Source organism: Mustelus asterias, chromosome 10, assembly GCF_964213995.1.
Source record: "Mustelus asterias chromosome 10, sMusAst1.hap1.1, whole genome shotgun sequence".
Lineage (NCBI taxonomy): Eukaryota > Metazoa > Chordata > Chondrichthyes > Carcharhiniformes > Triakidae > Mustelus > Mustelus asterias.
In genome coordinates this window covers 61,522,708-61,542,349 of record NC_135810.1, presented here as the reverse complement: position 1 = coordinate 61,542,349, position 19,642 = coordinate 61,522,708, and the positions used below count along the sequence as shown (strand labels likewise).

Genomic DNA, 19,642 nt, shown 5'->3' with positions numbered 1-19,642 from the left:
AACAGAATTATATTCAACCATAATCTGTAACCTCATGGCCCAGCATATCTCTCTCTCTCCCATTACAATCAAGCCAAGGGATCAACCCTGGTTCAATGAGATGTGCAAAGGGCAGCAAATAGCATATGTAAAAATGGAGCATCATGGTGAAGCTACATCACAGGATCGCAGATTGGGTTTGCATTAGTTGGAATTTAGAAGGCTAAGGGGGGATCTTATAGAGACCTATAAGATAATGAAGGGGCTGGATAGGGTAGAGATGGAGAGATTCTTTCCACTTAGAAAGGAAACTAGAACTAGAGGGCACAGCCTCAAAATAAAGGGGGGGTCAGTTTAGGACAGAGTTGAGGAGGAACTTCTTCTCTCAGAGGGTGGTGAATCTCTGGAATTCTCTGCCCACTGAAGTGGTGGAGGCTACCTCGTTGAATATGTTTAAATCACGGATAGATGGATTCCTGATCGGTAAGGGAATTAGGGGTTATGGGGATCAGGCGGGTAAGTGGAACTGATCCACTTCAGATCAGCCATGATCTTATTGAATGGCGGGGCAGGCTCGAGGGGCTGGTTGGCCTACTCCTGTTCCTATTTCTTATGTTCTTATGATCACATGCATGCTAAGCAGTGGAAGTAGCATGCAGTGGACAGAGCTAAACAATCCCACAACCAACAGTTCAGATCAAAGTTCTGCAATCCTGCCAAATCCAGTCATGAATGTTGGCGGCCAATTGAACAACTAAGAGGAAGAGGCTCCAAAATTATCCCAACCTCAAAGATAGGGGAGTCCAATACATCAGTGCAAAAGACAGGGCTGAAGCATTTTGCAATCATCTTCAGCCAACATTGCAGAGTGGGTGAATCACCACAGCCTCCTTTTGAGATCCCCAACTACACAGATGTCAGTTTTTAGTTAATTTAATTCACTCCATGTAATATCAAGAAATTCTATTCATTTGTGGAACGTGGGTGCCACTGAACTGAGTGGCACGCTAGGCCATTTCAGAGGGCAGTTAAGAGTCAGCCACATTGCTGTGGCTCTGGAGTCACAGGCCAAACCAGGTAAGGATGGCAGATTTCCTCACCTAAAGGACATTATTGAACCAGATGGCTTTTTCCGACAATCGACAATAATTTCATGGTCATTGGTAGATTCTTATTTCCAGATTTTTTTTATGAATTTAAATTCCACCATCTGCTGTGGTGGGATTCAAACCTGGGTCCCCAGAACATTAGCTGAGTTTCTGGATTAATAGTCTAGCAATAATACCTCGAGGTCATCATTCTCTAATGGAAATGGCTGAAGGCACTACTGGATACTGCAAAGGTTTTGGACCCTGACAACATTTTGGCAACAGGAATGAGACATTGTGCTCTTGAACCAGCCATGCCACTAGCCAAGCTATTCCAGTGTAGCTACAAGACTGGTATCTATCTGATAACATGAAAAATTACCAGGTAACTTCTGCCAACAAAAATCAGGACAAATCCAATCCAGCCGATTACCCACCACCTACAGGGAACAAGTCAATAATGTGGTGGAATAATTTCCTCTTGCCACAAAAAGCATTGAAGAAGCTTGTGTAATAATCTGAGCTGATATTATTACTGGACAATTAAAATTCCAGAGGGGAAAATGGCTTCATTTGAAACCATGGATAAAGTTAAAGTTACTGAACAAATTCACAGGAGTCCACTGACGAACTTTTAACACACAGAATAAAACATGCATCTGTAATTAGTGAAGAGACCTACAGGAAGACGTGGGCCTCTGAGCAGGCACCCGCCCTTATTAGGCAGAGATCCAACCTCAGATGTACATCACTTGGGGCATTAGAGGTGGATATTGCATACAACTGCCAAGAAGCAAGAGCACAGCTTCTGATAGTAAAAGGGAAAGGACCTAGTTTGCTAGGGTGTCATTGGCTCAGCAAAATTCAGTTAAACTGGGGTGAGATAAAGTACACACAAAAGATAGGGAATGTAATTCAAAAATATTCTGAGGTTTCCAAAGGTGAACTGGTAAATTGCATGACACTACAGTTAAGTTGTTTGTAGATCCTCAGGCTACTCCTCACTTTTTTAAGCCCAGAACAGTGCCCTGCACCATTAAAGGCAAAGTGGACGAGGTGGAGTGGCTGCAAAGGCTTGGAATCATTGAGCCCATTCAGTCCTCATGTTGGGCAGCTCCAATTATTCCTGTTCTTAAAAGTAAGAAATGCCACAGAGAAAACCAAACGGGAAACGGTTCCCGATGTACAGGGAAATCCAGTGGACTCTGCTCAGGAGTGGATGAGGGACATTTATGCACAGATACCCAACCTACTCTTGTGCCCACAATCCAGTTCAATTGAGGCAAGCCTAACCAATGTCCACAGAGTCACCAGTGGTACTGTGCTGATCAAAGCATAGCTACAAAGCTCCTGAAAGACTGACGTATAGTTGAGACATGAGTTTCATTATGTTTCTTGGGGGGATTGAAATTAATGGGGGGGGGGGGGGGGGGGGGAGAGAAAAGAGAGAGAGAGAGAAGGACTGTTATAGAGTGTTATAGTAAGCATCTTCCCATGCGTCTTCAGTGGGTATGAGCATGTACTAGTGATTGGTAGTCTGGGTTTTTGCAGAACTAGTCTTACCACAAGGGCTCTGTGCAACCAACTGCCTCCAGTTCTGGATCCATGCTGCAGTGTATTTCAATATTTTTATCATAACCTTCACATAGGAATTAGAGCTGGGAAACAAATGCTGGCCTTGCTAGCGAAGCTCACTTCCCATTCGTCTACATTTTGTGCCAAGTTACGACAGACACCAACTGTGTAACTGTGTATGTGTGGCTATTCTCCAGCTGATGCATGTGCAGAAAGCTGGTAAACATAAAAAAACCCAACCTATACACACAGGGCCATTCCCTGGTGGGCGCATGCACAGAACTCCCTAGACCTGCTGGTAACTAGATCCAGACTATGACTTTGATTTAAACTTAAGTATTGGAATTTGTTACACTCAACACCACCCAGGAGAAAGTAGCCTGCTCGATCAGTTCTCCATCTGCTACCTTAAACCATGCTCCATGGCAACATTGTGTACTATATACAAGATTCACAGCAGCAACTTGCCAAGTCTCCTTCCACAGCAGTTTCCAAGTCAGTGACCTCTACCATCTAGGTGTCAAAGGCAGCAAAAGATAGGAGCACCACACACTGCAAGTTTTCTTCTAAGTCACAAACCATCCTGACTTGGGACTATATCATTTGCGTACTGTTTCTGGGTTAAAATCCTGGAACTCCCATCCAAACAACACTGTGACAGTACCTATACCAGATGGACTGCAGTGCTTCAAGGCTGCAGCTCACTACCACCTTCGCATAGGAATTAAGGATGGGCAACAAATGCTGACATTGCTAGCGAAGCTCGCTTCCTGTTAAACAACATGAAAATCAAGTGCTCATTTTGAATTACAGCCCCAGTTCCTTTGACTAAAGAAATTAACTTCAAGGCCGGCAGACCCATCAAAAATCTCATCTATCAAAGTAATGTGACTTGTTCAAAATCCCAGGCTAAGAATTATAGCACAAGAGGCCATTCAGCTCATAACACCACTGGAGCCAGCTATTGTCAACTCAGTTCAAAATCTCTTCATTTGATATTTTATTAGCCTCAAGGACTGCTTCATTCATGCTGCTTCATTTGAACTGATGAATTTGAATTTTTCTGAACAAAAAAATAAATCAACCTTGAAATGACTGCAGAGTATTTTAACTCAAGCTCCCTGCCTTTTACTGATACGACCAAAGATAGGGCTACAGTTCAGATGTTGTTGATTCTTCGACCTGTCGACCCAGGGTGCAAAGATTTAGTCCATTTGTCTCTGACTCAGCAGCCACTAACGTTAAAGCATTTTACAATCTAGTAATCCTCAATATTAAGATTTTTTTTGAGCTTCACATTTTTGCTTATGCTTGTGACCATACCTCGTCATGACTCCCTTATTATCCACTTGCCAAACAGTAGCAAATTGTTTCTAACAAATACCTCTGCACAATTTTGAACATTTCTACCAGATTCTTCTTTAACTTTCCCTGTTCCAGTGAAAAACTACTTCCCTTCATAATTGCAACATTATTCTAGTGAATTTTCATTCTATCACTTCCATGGGCCTAATAGCCTCCCTAGATGCCCAACTGCATACGATAATCTAACTGTGACCAAAAGAATCCTACTCCATTTCCTTCCTGTTATATTCATACTCCATGTACAAAACCCATGTTGTTTGTTTCAATGACATCCTCCGTCTGCACTCCTACTTTAAAAGATCTATTTGCACTGCAGGATCATGGTTCCTCCAATTATTTCAAGTATATTTACTTTTACAGTTCTTTCCCTGAAATTGTATTACTTCATATTTATCTGCATTGACTGCACCACTGAACAGTCTGCTCATCCCGAGTCCAGAGAGAAAAGTGCAATATAACAGTGCAGAGAAGACACATCTCATGCTAAGTCACAGATAGACAGCCACAATATTGGAAACTTAGACATACAGGAAATACAGTTTGCAAACCTAATCACTATTAATGAGTCTAGTATTTTATTCCAGATTTAATTACTTGAATTTAAATTCTTCCAATTGCTGTGGTAGAATTTGAATTAGTGTCTCGAGCATTAGTTCCCAAATTGAGATATTGTGGTACATTCAAATATTCTAATTATTTAGAATACTTAGTAGTCCTGAATGAATAACCTTATGATGATATTAATTGTGAGAATAGAGATTTATTAAATCAGTTAGTTATCCATCTCTCTGTCCCATTTTATCTTTGATTGCTTTCACATGGATTCAATTATAAATTCATTGGGGTTTGTTCCGTGCCAAACTGAAGTCTTATTTGGCTGATTTGGCTAGGGTAATTCACATTGTAATATGAACTGCTTATTTGAGACAATTAAAGAGGGGAGAGAATATGGGCACCTTGCAAATCTTGCACATGAAAGGCAAGCTGTAAGGGCTCCTGAAAATGTTTGCATCGGTTACTACCTCTGCCATTAAACTCAGGAAATAGGAAAATGCTAATGTACCTGAATTCGGGTAACTCTTGAAAACAGCTGATGCCCAATTAAACAATGAGAAGGGACGTTCCAAATAACCATGATTGCATATCTAATTAGATAAACTTGAAGTTTTTAAAAATTAGAATTTCCTCATCTCATTCTTCTCACTCCTTAATTGGCCACTTCATCCCTAACTACACACAGCCAGCTGTCACCCTATTGCATCACAACTCAAGCCACAGTAAAATTCCCACTTCATTTAACTCAATACATAGATGAGGGAACAGTGACCACTCTTGACATCAAGGCAGCATTTGACAAGTGTGACATCAAGGAACTCTTGCAAGTCCAGAGTTGGGAATCAGAGAGCAAACTCCCCAAGGATCAGGGCAGCAGATATATGGGAATACTACCTGGAAGTTTCCCTCCGAGTCACACACCACCTTGATCTGGAAATATATCACTGTTCCTTCGCTACCGCTGGATCAAAATCCTGGAACCTCCCTCCATAACAACACTGTACCTACACCACATGGACTGGAGCGGTTCAAGAAGGCAGCTCACCACCATCTTCTCAAGGGCAATTAGGGATGGGCAATAAATGTTGGCCTAGCCAGCAATGCCCACATCCCATGAATATAAAGAAATCCTGCAACAGGATGCCTTTGGAAATTTAAGTACACCATAACTACAGGTTTCCTTTTATTCCAGTTGTCTCTTACATCCTTGAAGAACTTTTAATAAATTAGTTAAGCACGGTTTCCCTTTCACAAAATCATGTTGACGCTGCTTGATCCCATTATGATTTTCCAAGTGTTTTGCTATAACCTTCTTAACAATGGATTCCAGCAAGTTTCCTATTTCAAATGTTATGCTCACTGGCCTATAGTCGCCATCTCCTTCAGTTATTAAGTATCTCTTTACAAGTCTGCCACTGCATTTCTACTGTCCTATGTTTTAACCTTGTTGTTCTGAGATTTGCAAGTGCAGGCTGGATGAGTATGGTCTGAACAACGAAAAGGGCATACTGTTTGTTTCAATTTGCCAGTCATTGGGGCAGACTGATTATGTAGCTCGCATCACATAGGCACCAAAGTTCATACACAACATTTCTCCACTGCTCAATTGTGTGGTGGACAGAATGTTTTTTTGGACAGCATCCTGGAAATTACCACTACTGCACAGATGCAGCAGTGACCTGCAATGACTCTCTGTTCCTAATGAGTGGTTTTCAAAATCTTTACTTCTGTTGTGGGAAATTTACCACTTCGGAGTCAGACTTGGAGGTTCAACAAAACAGTTTTATTCGGACAAAGCTTTGGGAGAAGCGCTAGCACTCCGCAGTACTGGCAGCTACCTTCTCAACTACACAATGGTAGTTGAACATCTTTTACACTTTTTAGATAATAGAAAGTACAGACATTAGCTGTTAACACATCGTTACAAGCAGACAGGTACGGACATTGACAGTTAACACATCATTGTACATAGAGTGGATACATTTATGCAGTTATGTCCTTTATCAATGACTGGTTTCGATATATACATTTATGTATTTATGTCCCCATCAGTGGCTGATCTTGTTATCAAACTCATTGTTCTGGGTCTGCTCTTATCTCAAGTCTTAAGGTGCCTCAAGGGCTGACCAGTTTCCTGCAACAATTTAGACACTACAGGTTTTAACTCTTTGTGTAACTGTCTGTGTCCAAAGTCAGTGCCTCTTAATGTCCCTTCCCAGAGTCCATTTTGTGTGCCAGGTAACCATTTTGTGTCCATCACTTTGATTTCACCATAACACTTCCATTTACAAATCTTTGCAAGGCCCTGTATCACCTGTACATCCCAGCATATACCTTGTGCTCAGAATCTAGAATATAGTATTCCTCAACTCATTTCTCCACACATCAGTGGCAAACAGAATCTGCACTCTAGTTACGTTCCTAAGCAGTTCATTCAAATGACCAAATGGTCAAAATAAATTTTTTGAAAAGTTGGGTCGTTCAAGCCAGGCTTGGAAAGTACTTCTCTAATCTAAAGAGTGACAAAAAATATCTTACCATATATGTTGTGGAAGGTTTAATGTAATACTGCCCTGAACACTATCGCCAAAGTGTAGATATCCAAGGGTTGCCAGTGAAACATACAATGCAGTGACGATCCCCATTCCAATGTTCAGTGCTTGTGGAAAACGTTTTCTTTGCATCATCTTATTTTCTAAAGGAAGAACCTGTGAAAAAAAAGCAAAATAGGAAATAAAAAATCAACAGAACCAACTTAATGCTGGAGCTATTTACAATAAGCAAACAATGCAGGAGATGAAAACATGAAATGAAAATAAAAATGCTCTGAAAAAAATGCTCAATCTCAATGGAAAGAACAGAGATATACTGCAGTCACTGCTTACAGCGCAATCTGCTCAACACAGGAGACACCAAAAGTCTTTGCCAAATATTTCCTTACTGGCTGTATGACCCCAAATTCCTAGTCGCTTGCTGCTTAAATTCTCCAGCCCATTCTGACCTCTCAATCTTTAACTTTTTACTCTATTGCAACAAATCTCCACATAACTTTATCTTTGTTAGGTATTTTGTAGCATCCATATTGGTATTAATAACTATAAACCTTAACCATCATTCACAAAATTGAAGCTGACAAGTAGTACTGATAATATGGAATGAGTGTGTCAGTGCTTCCTGTGGAGATAAGATGAAACTTGGGCTGGGGACCCTCTGCTGAAACACCATGTGATATGAAAGTCTCCACACTTCGTGCCAGCCTATTTTTTTCTCCCATGCTACTGGAGCATGCTTCGCTTTGCCAGTTTTCAGGCTTCCATTACTAGAAAATTACATTGACCTTGTCATTGAAGCGAATAAGTAAAATAGTTAATAAAAATCTAAATTCGATATTAGAGAACAAGAAACATATTCGTGGATCAGAATGCAACGTTTTGGCCAAATGTGTCCGTTTTGACCACAAAACAGCAATTCAATCTAATCCTTTCTTCCAGTTCTTGGTTTGAAGTCCTCTAGGTTATGGTGCCCCAACTGAATATCGAGATTCGGTTTTAAATGTGATGAGGATTTCAGCCTCTACCAATCTTAGGACAATTGCATTTCAGACCTCCATCAGTGTCTGGCTGAAATAATTTTACCTCAACTCCCCTGTAATCCATCCATGAATTAATTGACCTCTGTGCTAAGAGATAGATCCTTTTTATCCACTTTATCTAAGCCTCTCATAACTTTATGCAGCTCAATTAAATCTCCAGTCAGCCTCTTCCACTTACTAAAACATCTAAATGTTCAAACTTTGCTTGTGGCAAACAGGCATATTTCATTATAAACTTTTAAAAATTTTCTATACTTTCAACATTTGTATTTTAAATCTTCATTTATTCACTCTAATTTAAGGATGCGTGCGCCAGCAATACATTTTAACATTTATAAAGGTATCTAAATATATAATTACCATAATCTTGTGATTTCTGCCCTTGCTTTTAACTGCTGAGTTTTCCAATGTTGAATGCACTTTTGTGTACTTTAGCCAACCCCAACCACCCCAATATTCCCTCCAAACATCCCCATACCCAACCCTCCCACACAAAGCAGCCAATTGGACACAAAATTGCAGGGATTTCACCTACCATTTTTCAACCAAGCCCTCTCCCCTGACAGTTGCTGTGCTGCTGTTGACTTTCAGGACTAAGGTCGGAAGCACAGCACAGCAACTCAGTGGACTTGACACTGATAGACAAGCTTTAAAACGATCAGGACTCTCTGTTCCAATTTTGTTTTTCAGCCGGTCTGTTAGATCTGTAGCTCTAGCTGCTCAGACTGGACAATCATCTCGCGTGCTATTCTAAATTATCTTCTCTGTCACCTCTAGAACATGTGGCATCAATCACCAATCCCTGACCTAAACTGTACCTGAACCATAATGCCGAAATATTGAATAGGACTATAAAGACTGAGGAGAAGAATTTCCAAACTATGTTCCAAGAAAATGTTCTCAATCAGCTCATTTCATGCCCTCCAAGGAAGGAGGCATTGCTGGAACAAATTGAGGAGGGGGCGGCATGGTGGTTCAGGCGGCACAGTGGCAAGCACTGCCGCCTCACAACACGAGGGACCCGGGTTCAATTCCGGCCTCAAGTCACTGTCTGTGCGGAGTTTGCACATTCTCCCCATGTCTGCATCGGTTTCCTCCGGGTGCTCCGGTTTCCTCCCACAGTCCAAAGATGTGCAGGTTAGGTTGATTGGCTATGCTAAATTGACCCAAGCATCAGGGGGATTAGCAGGGTAAATACTTGGGGTTACGGGAATGGGGCCTGGGTGCGATTATGGTCGGTGCATACTCGATGAGCTGAATGGCCTCCTTCTGCACTGTAGGGATTATATGATTCTGTGAAGTGGAGAATGGCACCTGTCAGGAAAATAATGGTAGGTTTAAGGGATTTCTATTTGTATTGGTACATAATAGAAATAAGGTATAATTTTAACTGGGGTTAATTTAGTGTTTCTGTGAAAGGAGAGGTAAGCCTCTAGTGAGATTCATGCTAGATTAAAGGTGTCCATCCTTGGTGCAGGGTTTTGGTTTCAATTCAAACTGTGCTTAGAGAAATTACGTTGTGAAAAGTAAACAAGTTGGCAGAGGCATGCATATGTTGCTTGGTAACCAGGGGCACCTTTAAGATAGGAAGGCATTTTGAGTTTAGTTTTTAGCTACATATATTGCAGTTAAGATAGGAAGCTGGAGAATGACTATCTCTCAGCTCTGCCAGAAGAAAAGCTAAGCAGGGGACAGCAAAAGGGCAGTCTTCCCTAAGAACCAAATAAAGTCCAGAAAACCAGGCGATTGGGCTGGAAGGAATAAATTAGGTTAAAGGAATGGAGACCAAGAAGTTTAATAAAGTACTGTTCAGGAGGATCCAAGGGAAAGGCAGATAAAGTGTTGTACATTATAGAGACAGCAGCAGAAACCAGATTTAAGTGGGAAAGCAGATTTCAGAGGTAAAACAAAAGTTAGGTACCATCTTAATATAGTCTGAAAATCAATAGTTAAAGCAATTGTGAAGTGTTTGCATAATAGTCAAGACAAAAGAAATCCTGAAGGGAGAGATGAAAAGTCAGGGAGAGGTCTAAGGGCTGGGCGTGAATCACTGATGGAAGCAACTGAGGGAAGGCATTGTTTAAAGGAAGATTGGAAGGTGTCTTTTTGAACGCGGAATTTGAAATCACTTGTGTGGAAGCCAGAATTCAGTGAGACAAGTTCCTCATGGTATATGAATCAATTAGGAGGATTTTGAGGAGACATCCACAGAAATTAACTCAAATTTAAAGTGGAGTGTTTCTGACATTGCCAGCCTGTGCATTTAAAAGGATTGCATGAGACCATTATAGATAATAGCCTAAGATATACTTTGCTACTTGTGTTAACCTTAACATGTGTACATTTGTGAAGCTATATGGGGATTTTCACAGTAACTTCATTGCAGTGTTAATGTAAGACTACTTGTGACTAAATAATAAACTTCACTTTAAAAGGAATATTTTATCATAATCAAACTTCTTGATTGAATAAATGTTTTTATACTTGATGTTAAAACTACTTTGCGGTCCTGTGACTCTGTTCCTCCATGATTTCTAAAAATAAGTATATCTTATGGTCTTTTGAGCTAGAGTTCCATCCTGGGATTTTTCAGTCCAGTTATAACATCAACTGGGACTGTAACCATTGTTGCAGCACACGATGAAACAGGAAAAGGGGACTTGACAGATGTCAGCTTGACAATACAAGGAAGAATCAGGCTGAATATCCAAAAGTGTGGAGGGGGATTGAAAAAGCAAAAAAGGCAGACAAAGAAACAAAAGAGAATAGATTGCTGAATAACATATACATTACTCCAAGGATCTTCTATAGGCATAATAACAGTAAAAGGGTTGCCAGGAAAGTGATGAGGACCAAAACAGACTTCCATTCATGGAGACAGGACAAAAACATTCCCAAGGCTACTATAAACAAAGAGGTTGTTGGCATACTGGATCAGATAATAAACAGGAGGTTATTAGGAAGGTTGGCTGTACTTAAAAGTGGATATGTTACTGAGTCCAGATGGACAGCATCCTAGGATTGCCAAGGGAGGGTATAAATTGCAAATGTGCTAGTCACAATCTTCCAGTCCTCCTTAAATAAACAGTGCCAAAGCACTGGAGGATTCCATGAGTTGCACCCTTCTTCAAATAAAGGAGAGAAGGCTTCCTCCAGCAATCAAAGACCAGTTAGTTTAACCCCAGCAGCGGTTCTCTCAATTGATAATGCCAGACCTGAGCATTTACAGCATGTTGATTTTCTAACTTTTCATTTTGGCTCCTAAATATAGATTCGAGGTTTTATCTTGCAGCAATAATTGCTAAACTTTTGTGCTCTACCACAGCCTCTTCCTCCTCACAGTGACTGGATTTCTCTGTTCATACACGTTTACCAGAATATCTATAGAAAGATTCCACTAACAAACATGCCTTGCTTTCTCTTTGCTTTCCTAGTTTTAAAAAATTGACTTGCAGAATACAGTATAGCCTTCTCTACACTGATGTGGATGATAATTAGATAACCACTTCCTATTCTATTTCTTGCTGATTATCCATTATCCCGTTTTAACTTCGCCTTCCACCTTTTCTTTATTCTTTAATGGGATATGGGCATCACTGTCTAGGCCAACATTTTTATTGCCCATCCCTAATTGCCCTCAAGGAGGTGGTGGTGAGCTGCCTTGTAGAACCGCTGTAGTCCATGTAGTGTAGGTACACCCACAGTGCTATTAGGGAGGGAATTCCAGGATTTTGGCCAGCGACAATGAAAGAACGGTGATGTATTTCTAAGTCAGTTTGGTGTGTGACTTGTATGGGAACACACCATTCCACCTCCTGCCCTTGTCCTTCTAGATGACAGAGGTCAGGTATTTGGAACACATTGCCAAAGAAGCCTTCATGAGTTGCTGCAGTGCATCTTCCAGATGGTACACACTGCTTCCAGTGTGAATCATTGTCGAGGGAGTAGATATTGAAGGGAGTGGATGGGATGCCAATCAAGCTTTGTTCTGGATGGTGTCAAGCTGCAAGTGTTCTTGCAGCAGCATTCATTCATGCAAATAGAGTATATTCCATCACAGCCTTGGCTTGTGCCTTGTAGACAGTGGACATACTTACAGGAGTTGTAGGATTCCTAACCTCTGGCCTAACCTTGTTATCATGGTATTTATATGATTAGACCAGCTCAGTTTCTGGTCAATAGTAACCCCCATGATGTTGATAATGGAGGATATAGCAATGGCAATGTCAGTGAATATCAAAGGCGGGGTGTTTGGATTCTCTCTTGTTGGAGATGGTCATTGCCTGGAACTTGTGTAACATGAACGTTACTTGCTACTTATCAGACCAAGCCTGGATACTGTCCAGGTCCTGCCCTCTTTTTAGGTCAAACCAAATAAACAAACTCAGATTAAGTCAGGACAAATGGACTGCTTCAATATCAGAGTCACCACGAATGGTGCTGAAAAAACACCCCTCCTTCAGCCCTCATAACAGAGGGAAGGTCATAGATGGAGCAGCTAAAGATGGTTAGCCCTAAGGGCAGGACTCTGAGGAACTCCTGCAGTAATGTCCGAGGATAGAGATGATTGACCTCCAATAACCACAAGCATTTTCCTTTGTGCTAGATATGACTCCAACCAGTGAAGATATGTCCCCTTAATTACCATTTATTCCCAATTTTACAAAAGGCTCCTTGATGCCACACTCAGTCAAATGCAGCCTTAATGTCAAGGGCAGTCATTCTCATCTTGCATGTTGAGTTCAGCTCTTTTGCCCATGTTTAGACTAAAGCTGTGATACAGTCAGAAGCTGAGCATCAGAGAGGTTATTGCTGAGTAAGTGCTGCTTAACAGCGCTGTTGATGACATCTTTGTCACTTGGCTGATGATCAAGAGTCAACCGATGGAGCGGGTTGGAGTTAACCTGCTTTTCATGTACAGGACATACCTGGGCAGTTTTTCACATTGCCAAATAGATGCCAATGTTGCAGATGTACTGGAACAGGTTATCAATTTTAATTCCTTTCTTTGTATTTCTGAAGGAACTAAATTTTTACTTAAAAATTCACTACTACTCTGTCAATGGCATCATACATTCAATTCAAGTTTTAGCATTAGTATATTTGCCTTCTCCTGCATGCCTTGCAACCCTCTGATCTAAATAATTACTGAATGAATTCATTACTGAATTAATTCATAGTTGTATGCTCGTTTTCAACAGGTTTTAATTTCATCCCTGATTCGCTTGCTTTTATCTGTTTGAATCCGGAATGCAAACACAGAGAAACAATCACAATTTTACAGGAAAATACATACTGATGTTCAATTTGACAAATAACCTGGGACTTCATATTCATTTATTTTGGGTTTTTTCCCCAAAAAGGAAACTGCACACCATGATGCATGCAGCAAAGTAGTTTCAGAGAAATTAGATTCGCTGAATTCGTTACTTCCATTTCTTTTAATTCTTTGTAATTCAGAAGGAATTAAGTTCCATACCACTCGACCACCAAGGATCCCCACCTGCCCCTCAATTTCTGATTGATACAAGTTATGAAATATTTTTAATGAAATGCTTCAATATTCCCGCCAAGTAGAACTAAATCAAACTAGCATTAAAACAAGCAGATTTCTGTAAGTGCTGGAATGAGTATGATTTTTAATTTACTGCCAAATAATCACCATCTCTTTCGGCAGAGCTTTGCAGCCTATCACTCATAGAATCCCTATAGTGCAGGAGGAGGCCATTCGGTCCATTGAGTCTGTACTGACCACAATCCCACCTAGCCCTATTCCCATAACCCCACATATTTACCTTGCTAATCCCCTGACACGAGTGTCAATTTAGCGTGGCCAATCAACCCAACCCACACATTTTTGGAGTGTGGGAGGAAACCCACGCAGCCACGGGGAGAATGTGCAAACTCCACACAGTCACCCGAGGCCGGAATTGAACCCGGGTCCCTGGTGCTGTGAGGCAGCAGTGCTAACCACTGTGCCGCCATAATGATCTATTATGTGCCATAATTTGAAAACTCAGCAAAGAGACTTCCAACGACATTCCAAGTGAAAACATCAATGGTGCACTTTAGAAAACTAAGTATGACTAAGTACCAGTGTCAAAACCTTGCAAGATTTTAAATTTGTGATATTGAGCTCATTTCTCAAGAGGCCAATGTAAAAGGTCAGAAACAACTATCTGTCTGGATGTGTTATTTACTGTTCAAGATATATGGCTTTCATAGTATTTTCAGGGTACCCTTTGATCTCCATCATTCACAAAGTACTGTATAAGCATCTATCCAACATTATTGGAAACATCTAATTAAATGAGAACTACTAATAACAACATTTTGAATTGCAATCTTAAAATGCCTCGAGATACCTTTAAGCCACACATTTCAATAAACATCTCCAAACAAACCTCATCTCCAACTCGAACTGGCATTATATGTAATCATCACACTGTCACATTGAAGCATTAAACTGTTAATCTTATTTAGGTACCATCAATTTCTTGACTCCGTAAAAACCAACCGTATTAAGTGGCCAAATAGCACTGAAGGTATACTTCATATCCATTTTTTAAATCTAGCCGAAGTCCAATTTAATCTGCAGATTAAACATGTTTGTAAATCAGAAGGGAAAGACTCAGACAGTTTGGAATATTGGAAAACCTCTACAGGATGACTATCTGCAGATCATAGCCCGATAGATATGAAGTTAATCCATTCCCTGTTACTTTATAATTTGTGATAAATCATGAACATATTGAGAACTCAAATGCTACAAACATTTATGCACACTTAAGGAATGAATAGATACAAAATTAAATGAAAAATAATAAAATGATAAAATTATTGATAATTAATATAGATCTGATGCTTTAAGAACTACTTTTGTGATGGAATTCATGGTTTCAAATTTTTGAGATAGACTGAAACCACAAAGGAAAACCACAAAGAGAAACCAACTCTCCCAACTTCTAAGAAAACTGAAACTAAAATTGCAAAGCAAAACTCTGAGGAGACTGAAACGGAAACTGGTTCGTAACATAAAAGGAGGCAGAACCATCCCAGCTCAGCAATAAATAATAATGATTCCAGTGATGCAGCACAGTCAAGCTGAAGAAGAGAGGGTCAATCCAGAAGCTGAGGATAAGCAAATACACAGTTGCTGCAGTTGTTTCTGTTACTTGAAGATAACATTGATGGATCTATGCCATCTGGACCAGAGGGTTGGAGAATCTACGCATAAAATGTGCCCTTTTTAGTGAAAATTATGCCCATGAAACTCAGGTGGATTACGTGCAGCTGAGGACCAGGCTACATCCTAGGAGTGAAAATGAAAATGCTTTGTGAGCCAAGACAGTGTTTTGAATGACTTTGTGGCTGAGATTAATGACATATATGCTGATTTGATTGCCAAGCCAATTTGTAAGCCTTGTCTGCCATTTAATATATCACTTATAGTTTATAATCAACCGCATTTTGGCTGTTAATTCACACTTAACTATTGTTGATTCTGGACTTTAATTTACAGATCGTTATCTAATGTAGTATTTAGTGTTTAGGTTTGACATTTGTATCATAAAAGGTTCTTCTGTTTAAACTATGTAATTTTGTGGCCTTATTCTTTTAGTAAATAACTGGAATTCCAGATTTAAAACACAAGTTATTGGTCTCTACCAAGTTTGCAGCAATTTCTGAACTCAGGATTCTAGGCAGCAGAGTTATATTTTATTGTACAATACCACACATAGGAATGGGCTGAAGTCAACTTTAACCTGCAGATCAAAGTTTGTAAATCAGAAGAGAGAAAGCTCAGGCAGTTGGGATATTTGAAGAACTCTACAAGACCATAGTCCTGATCAATTTGTCAATCTGTCATCAGTTCCATTCACTTTAACTATTACAAAACACTCATTGCCCATTATCAAAATTGGAAATGTTTAAATGTAAATGCTGCTTCTACACCGGTTGATGCTATTGCAGCAATGTAATCTGACCCTGACTCACTGTTTGCATCCCAATCAAGTACACTGGGGCCAATGTAATCTGACCCTGACTGACCATTTGCACACCAATCAATACACTGGGCCCAAACCTGTTGTCAAAAAGGCACAACACTCAAATGGTTAAAGGAACTGTGCCTTATGCAAGAGCTTATATAGCAAATAAGGAGTCTAAAATACACCAGTTTGAATGTAGACAAAAAACTTAAGCTTAATTTTAAAATTAGGACCTGACACCATTGAAAATTAGAACTGTAATTAGAAAGCTTGTTTCTTTGCAATAAGCAAGTCTTCCTCAAGGATCTCATTTTCCAATTTATGGTTTTAGAATTTGTTTAACCATCATGTCATTGCAGTTTTTACTCATCGCTATCTCAGAGATATAACACTTAAAAACTCCAGTGCCTTGTCTCAGCTTTTGTTTCTATTAGAGAGAACATCTTGTGATGTTCTGAAAGTGTCTGTGGGGATTGGAGGTGTGCAGCACTACAAATTAACAAAACTAATGTTTATAATTCAATTACTGGTTCAAAAGGCAACTGGATGTGCTTTTTGTAGAGTATGTGGGCACAGATCAACAAGCAATATTTATGCACCTCAGCAGGCTTTCCACATTCCTACAAACCTTCATGCATTCCTGAGAGTTTGTTCCACCTCAATAGTCAGCCCGTTTGCCGCAGCTTAATCAATAAACCAGCATACCTCGCCTGTCACTAGCTAGATACAGGCAGCTTGCTTTAATCGTAGCTTTCGAAATGGCCTTTCATGCCAGACCTTTATTCTCAAGTCACAAACAGCATTCCACAAAAACAGACTCCCGATTAATATAATTCACTGGAGGTTTAGGCAAATCACTGCTTGGAACAATGATTCCATTTTGTTTCTGCCATATGGGCAAGTCTGAGAAATAACACCGAACATGGACTGCAGCGATTCAAGAAGGCAGCTCAACACCACCTTCTCAAGGGCACTAGGGATAGACAATAAATGCTGGCCAGCCAGCAACATCTCTGTCCCACGAATGAATAAAAAAACACAAGGATGTCCATCAGGGCCGATCCCAGGATTAGAATGTCAAAATACTGACATGTCATCAACTAGAAAGAGCTTTCACAATCTCTCCATATACTGATCTGCTGCTTCTTCCACAGAATGTGGGGTTAATTCTGACCACATGGTTATTCAGAATAGAGATTTGAGAGCAGAAAGTTTCACTTACATTAACATGTACTGTCCAGATTTTAGAAGGTGATGAGCCACTTATTACAGGAGCCAAAAAGCTAGTGGTTTGAATTGCTGTCCGACTGCGGCACGGTGGCACAGTGGTTAGCACAGGGACCCGGGTTCGATTCCCGGCTTGGGTCACTGCCTGTGTGGAGTTTGCACGTTCTCCCAGTGTCTGCGTGGGTTTCCTCCGGGTGCTCAGGTTTCCCCCCACAGTCTGAAAGGCGTGCTGGTTAGGTGCACTGACCCAAACAGGCGCCGGAATGTGGCGACTAGGGGAATTTCACAGTAACTTCATCGTTAATGTAAGCCTTATTGTGACTAATAAATAAACCTTAAACTTTAAAGACTGCGGGGACTCCAGATCCTGACCAGCAGGGAGCTCAGCCACCAGGGGATCACCAGGTTTCCATCTGACACCAACACAACAATGTGGCTGCAGTTTCTCAGTAGCTGCGGTTCTTCACGACCTGGCAGGCCTCAATCAGCAGAAAGCAGGCCAGTGTGGAGCCTAGTATCCTAGGCCAAGGGGAAAGACTTTGAAACGCACAATCCCTCACCTGCAGAGGCAGAACTTGGGCGCTTGAGACCAGAATTTCTATGCTACTTTGTGAGAACAAACTGGGATTCAAGTCCACGGTGGCACAGTGGTTCGCACTGCTGCCTCACAGCACCAGGAACCCGGGTTCAATTCGGATCTTGGATCACTGTCTGTGTGGAGTTTGCACACTCTCCCTGTGTCTGCATGGGTTTCCTCCAGGTTCTCCAGTTTCCTCCCACAGTCCAAAGTTGTGCGGGCTAGGTTGATTGGCCATGCTAAATTGACCCTAGTGTCGGGGATTAACAGGGTAAATGTGGGGTTACAATAGGGCCTGGGTGGTATTGTAGTCGGTGCAGACTCAATGGACTGAATGACCTCCTTCTGCACCGTAGGGATTCTATGATCCCTCCTCTTTTGTGTTAGTTTCTAATAGGCTCTGTTGATGGATGTTAGATATCTGGTAGTTTAATGTAATAAGGTGAACAGATGCTGAGTATTGATTAGTCAATTATACTCAGATGTGTATATAGTGTCGGCCAGCACTGGGGTGGATGTTTGATTGGGGAAGTAAACTCTGTGGCAAGGAATAAACTGCATCATAGTCTCAGTGTGACGTCCTCATCCTGATGGCCACATTTGTGTGCAGCTGCATCAAGCTCTGCGTAGATCCTGGGCACATAAGCACCAAGTGCCATAACTTACTGAGGTTCTATCTGTCCCTGGTATTGCGAAGGATGGGTCTGGCCACATTGCCACGGAATTCTCCAAGTAGTTGGGCCATACCACAGTACCTGTCCTGTTCCTTGCAGAGAAATTTATTCAGAAAAACACCTTTGATGACAAGGCGATCAAGCAGTTGTCTACACATAATGTCCTTGAAGCCCTGAAGGACAAGGAGATGGTGGATCCTATCAGATGGTTCCCTGAGCGGACTGTCAGAGTGCCTCATCATCAGAACTTTCAAACAAGCGCCAAGACCCGGGAACGCACACCGAAACAAATGTCAACTGCTGCTGGAGGGTCATCAACTTGGTAAAAGATGCCGTTTGGTCTGCCCGAAACCTGTTTTCTTCCAGTGCAAAGTATTATCCTCCACCAAGTGTTGCAGACTGGCACATTCCAAGTTCCAGGGCTACGTGCTAAAGGACACACTCAAGCTTGGGGCAGCCGCTACCAAGGCACAATGGGGAAAGGCCATCGTGTAAAGCCTTTCAACCAATGGAGCCTGAGGGGCTACTAACTAGAAAAGGCGATCAGATGGTCTATAATCTCTAACTGTGTGTCACTCTGTTAAAGCACCACAAAGTGCAATTTGACCCATGTACATAGTTTGGTAAGGAATTTTGAACATGTTTTGAAATACATGTAATGTTCTTAGACGAAACAGCGTAAATTTTGATCTCAGGGAAAATGAAAATATAATTGCATTTTACTATTAGAATCATAGAAGAATCATAGAAACCCTACAGTGCAGAAGGAGGCCATTCGGCCCATCGAGTCTGCACCGACCACAATCCCACCCAGGCCCTACCCCCACATATTTACCCGCTAATCCCACTAACCTACGCATCTCAGGACTCTAAGGGGCAATTTTTAACCTGGCCAATCATCCTAACCCGCACATCTTTGGACTGTGGGAGGAAACCGGAGCACCCGGAGGAAACCCATGCAGACACGAGGAGAATGTGCAAACTCCACACAGACAATGACCCGAGCCGGGAATCGAACC

The 19,642-nt window shown here is 41.2% G+C and overlaps 1 protein-coding gene across 2 annotated transcripts in view; it reads right to left on the bottom strand.

The window, feature by feature from the left end:
* The window catches only part of LOC144499630 (neutral amino acid uniporter 4-like), a 340,726-nt gene that overhangs the window by 275,150 nt on the left and 45,934 nt on the right, over positions 1 to 19,642 (bottom strand). For both annotated transcript variants that reach the window (XM_078221802.1, XM_078221803.1), the window contains one exon: positions 7,101 to 7,270. In XM_078221802.1, the coding sequence (XP_078077928.1) occupies positions 7,101 to 7,270 (170 nt within the window). The remainder of the gene's footprint in view (positions 1 to 7,100; positions 7,271 to 19,642) is intronic.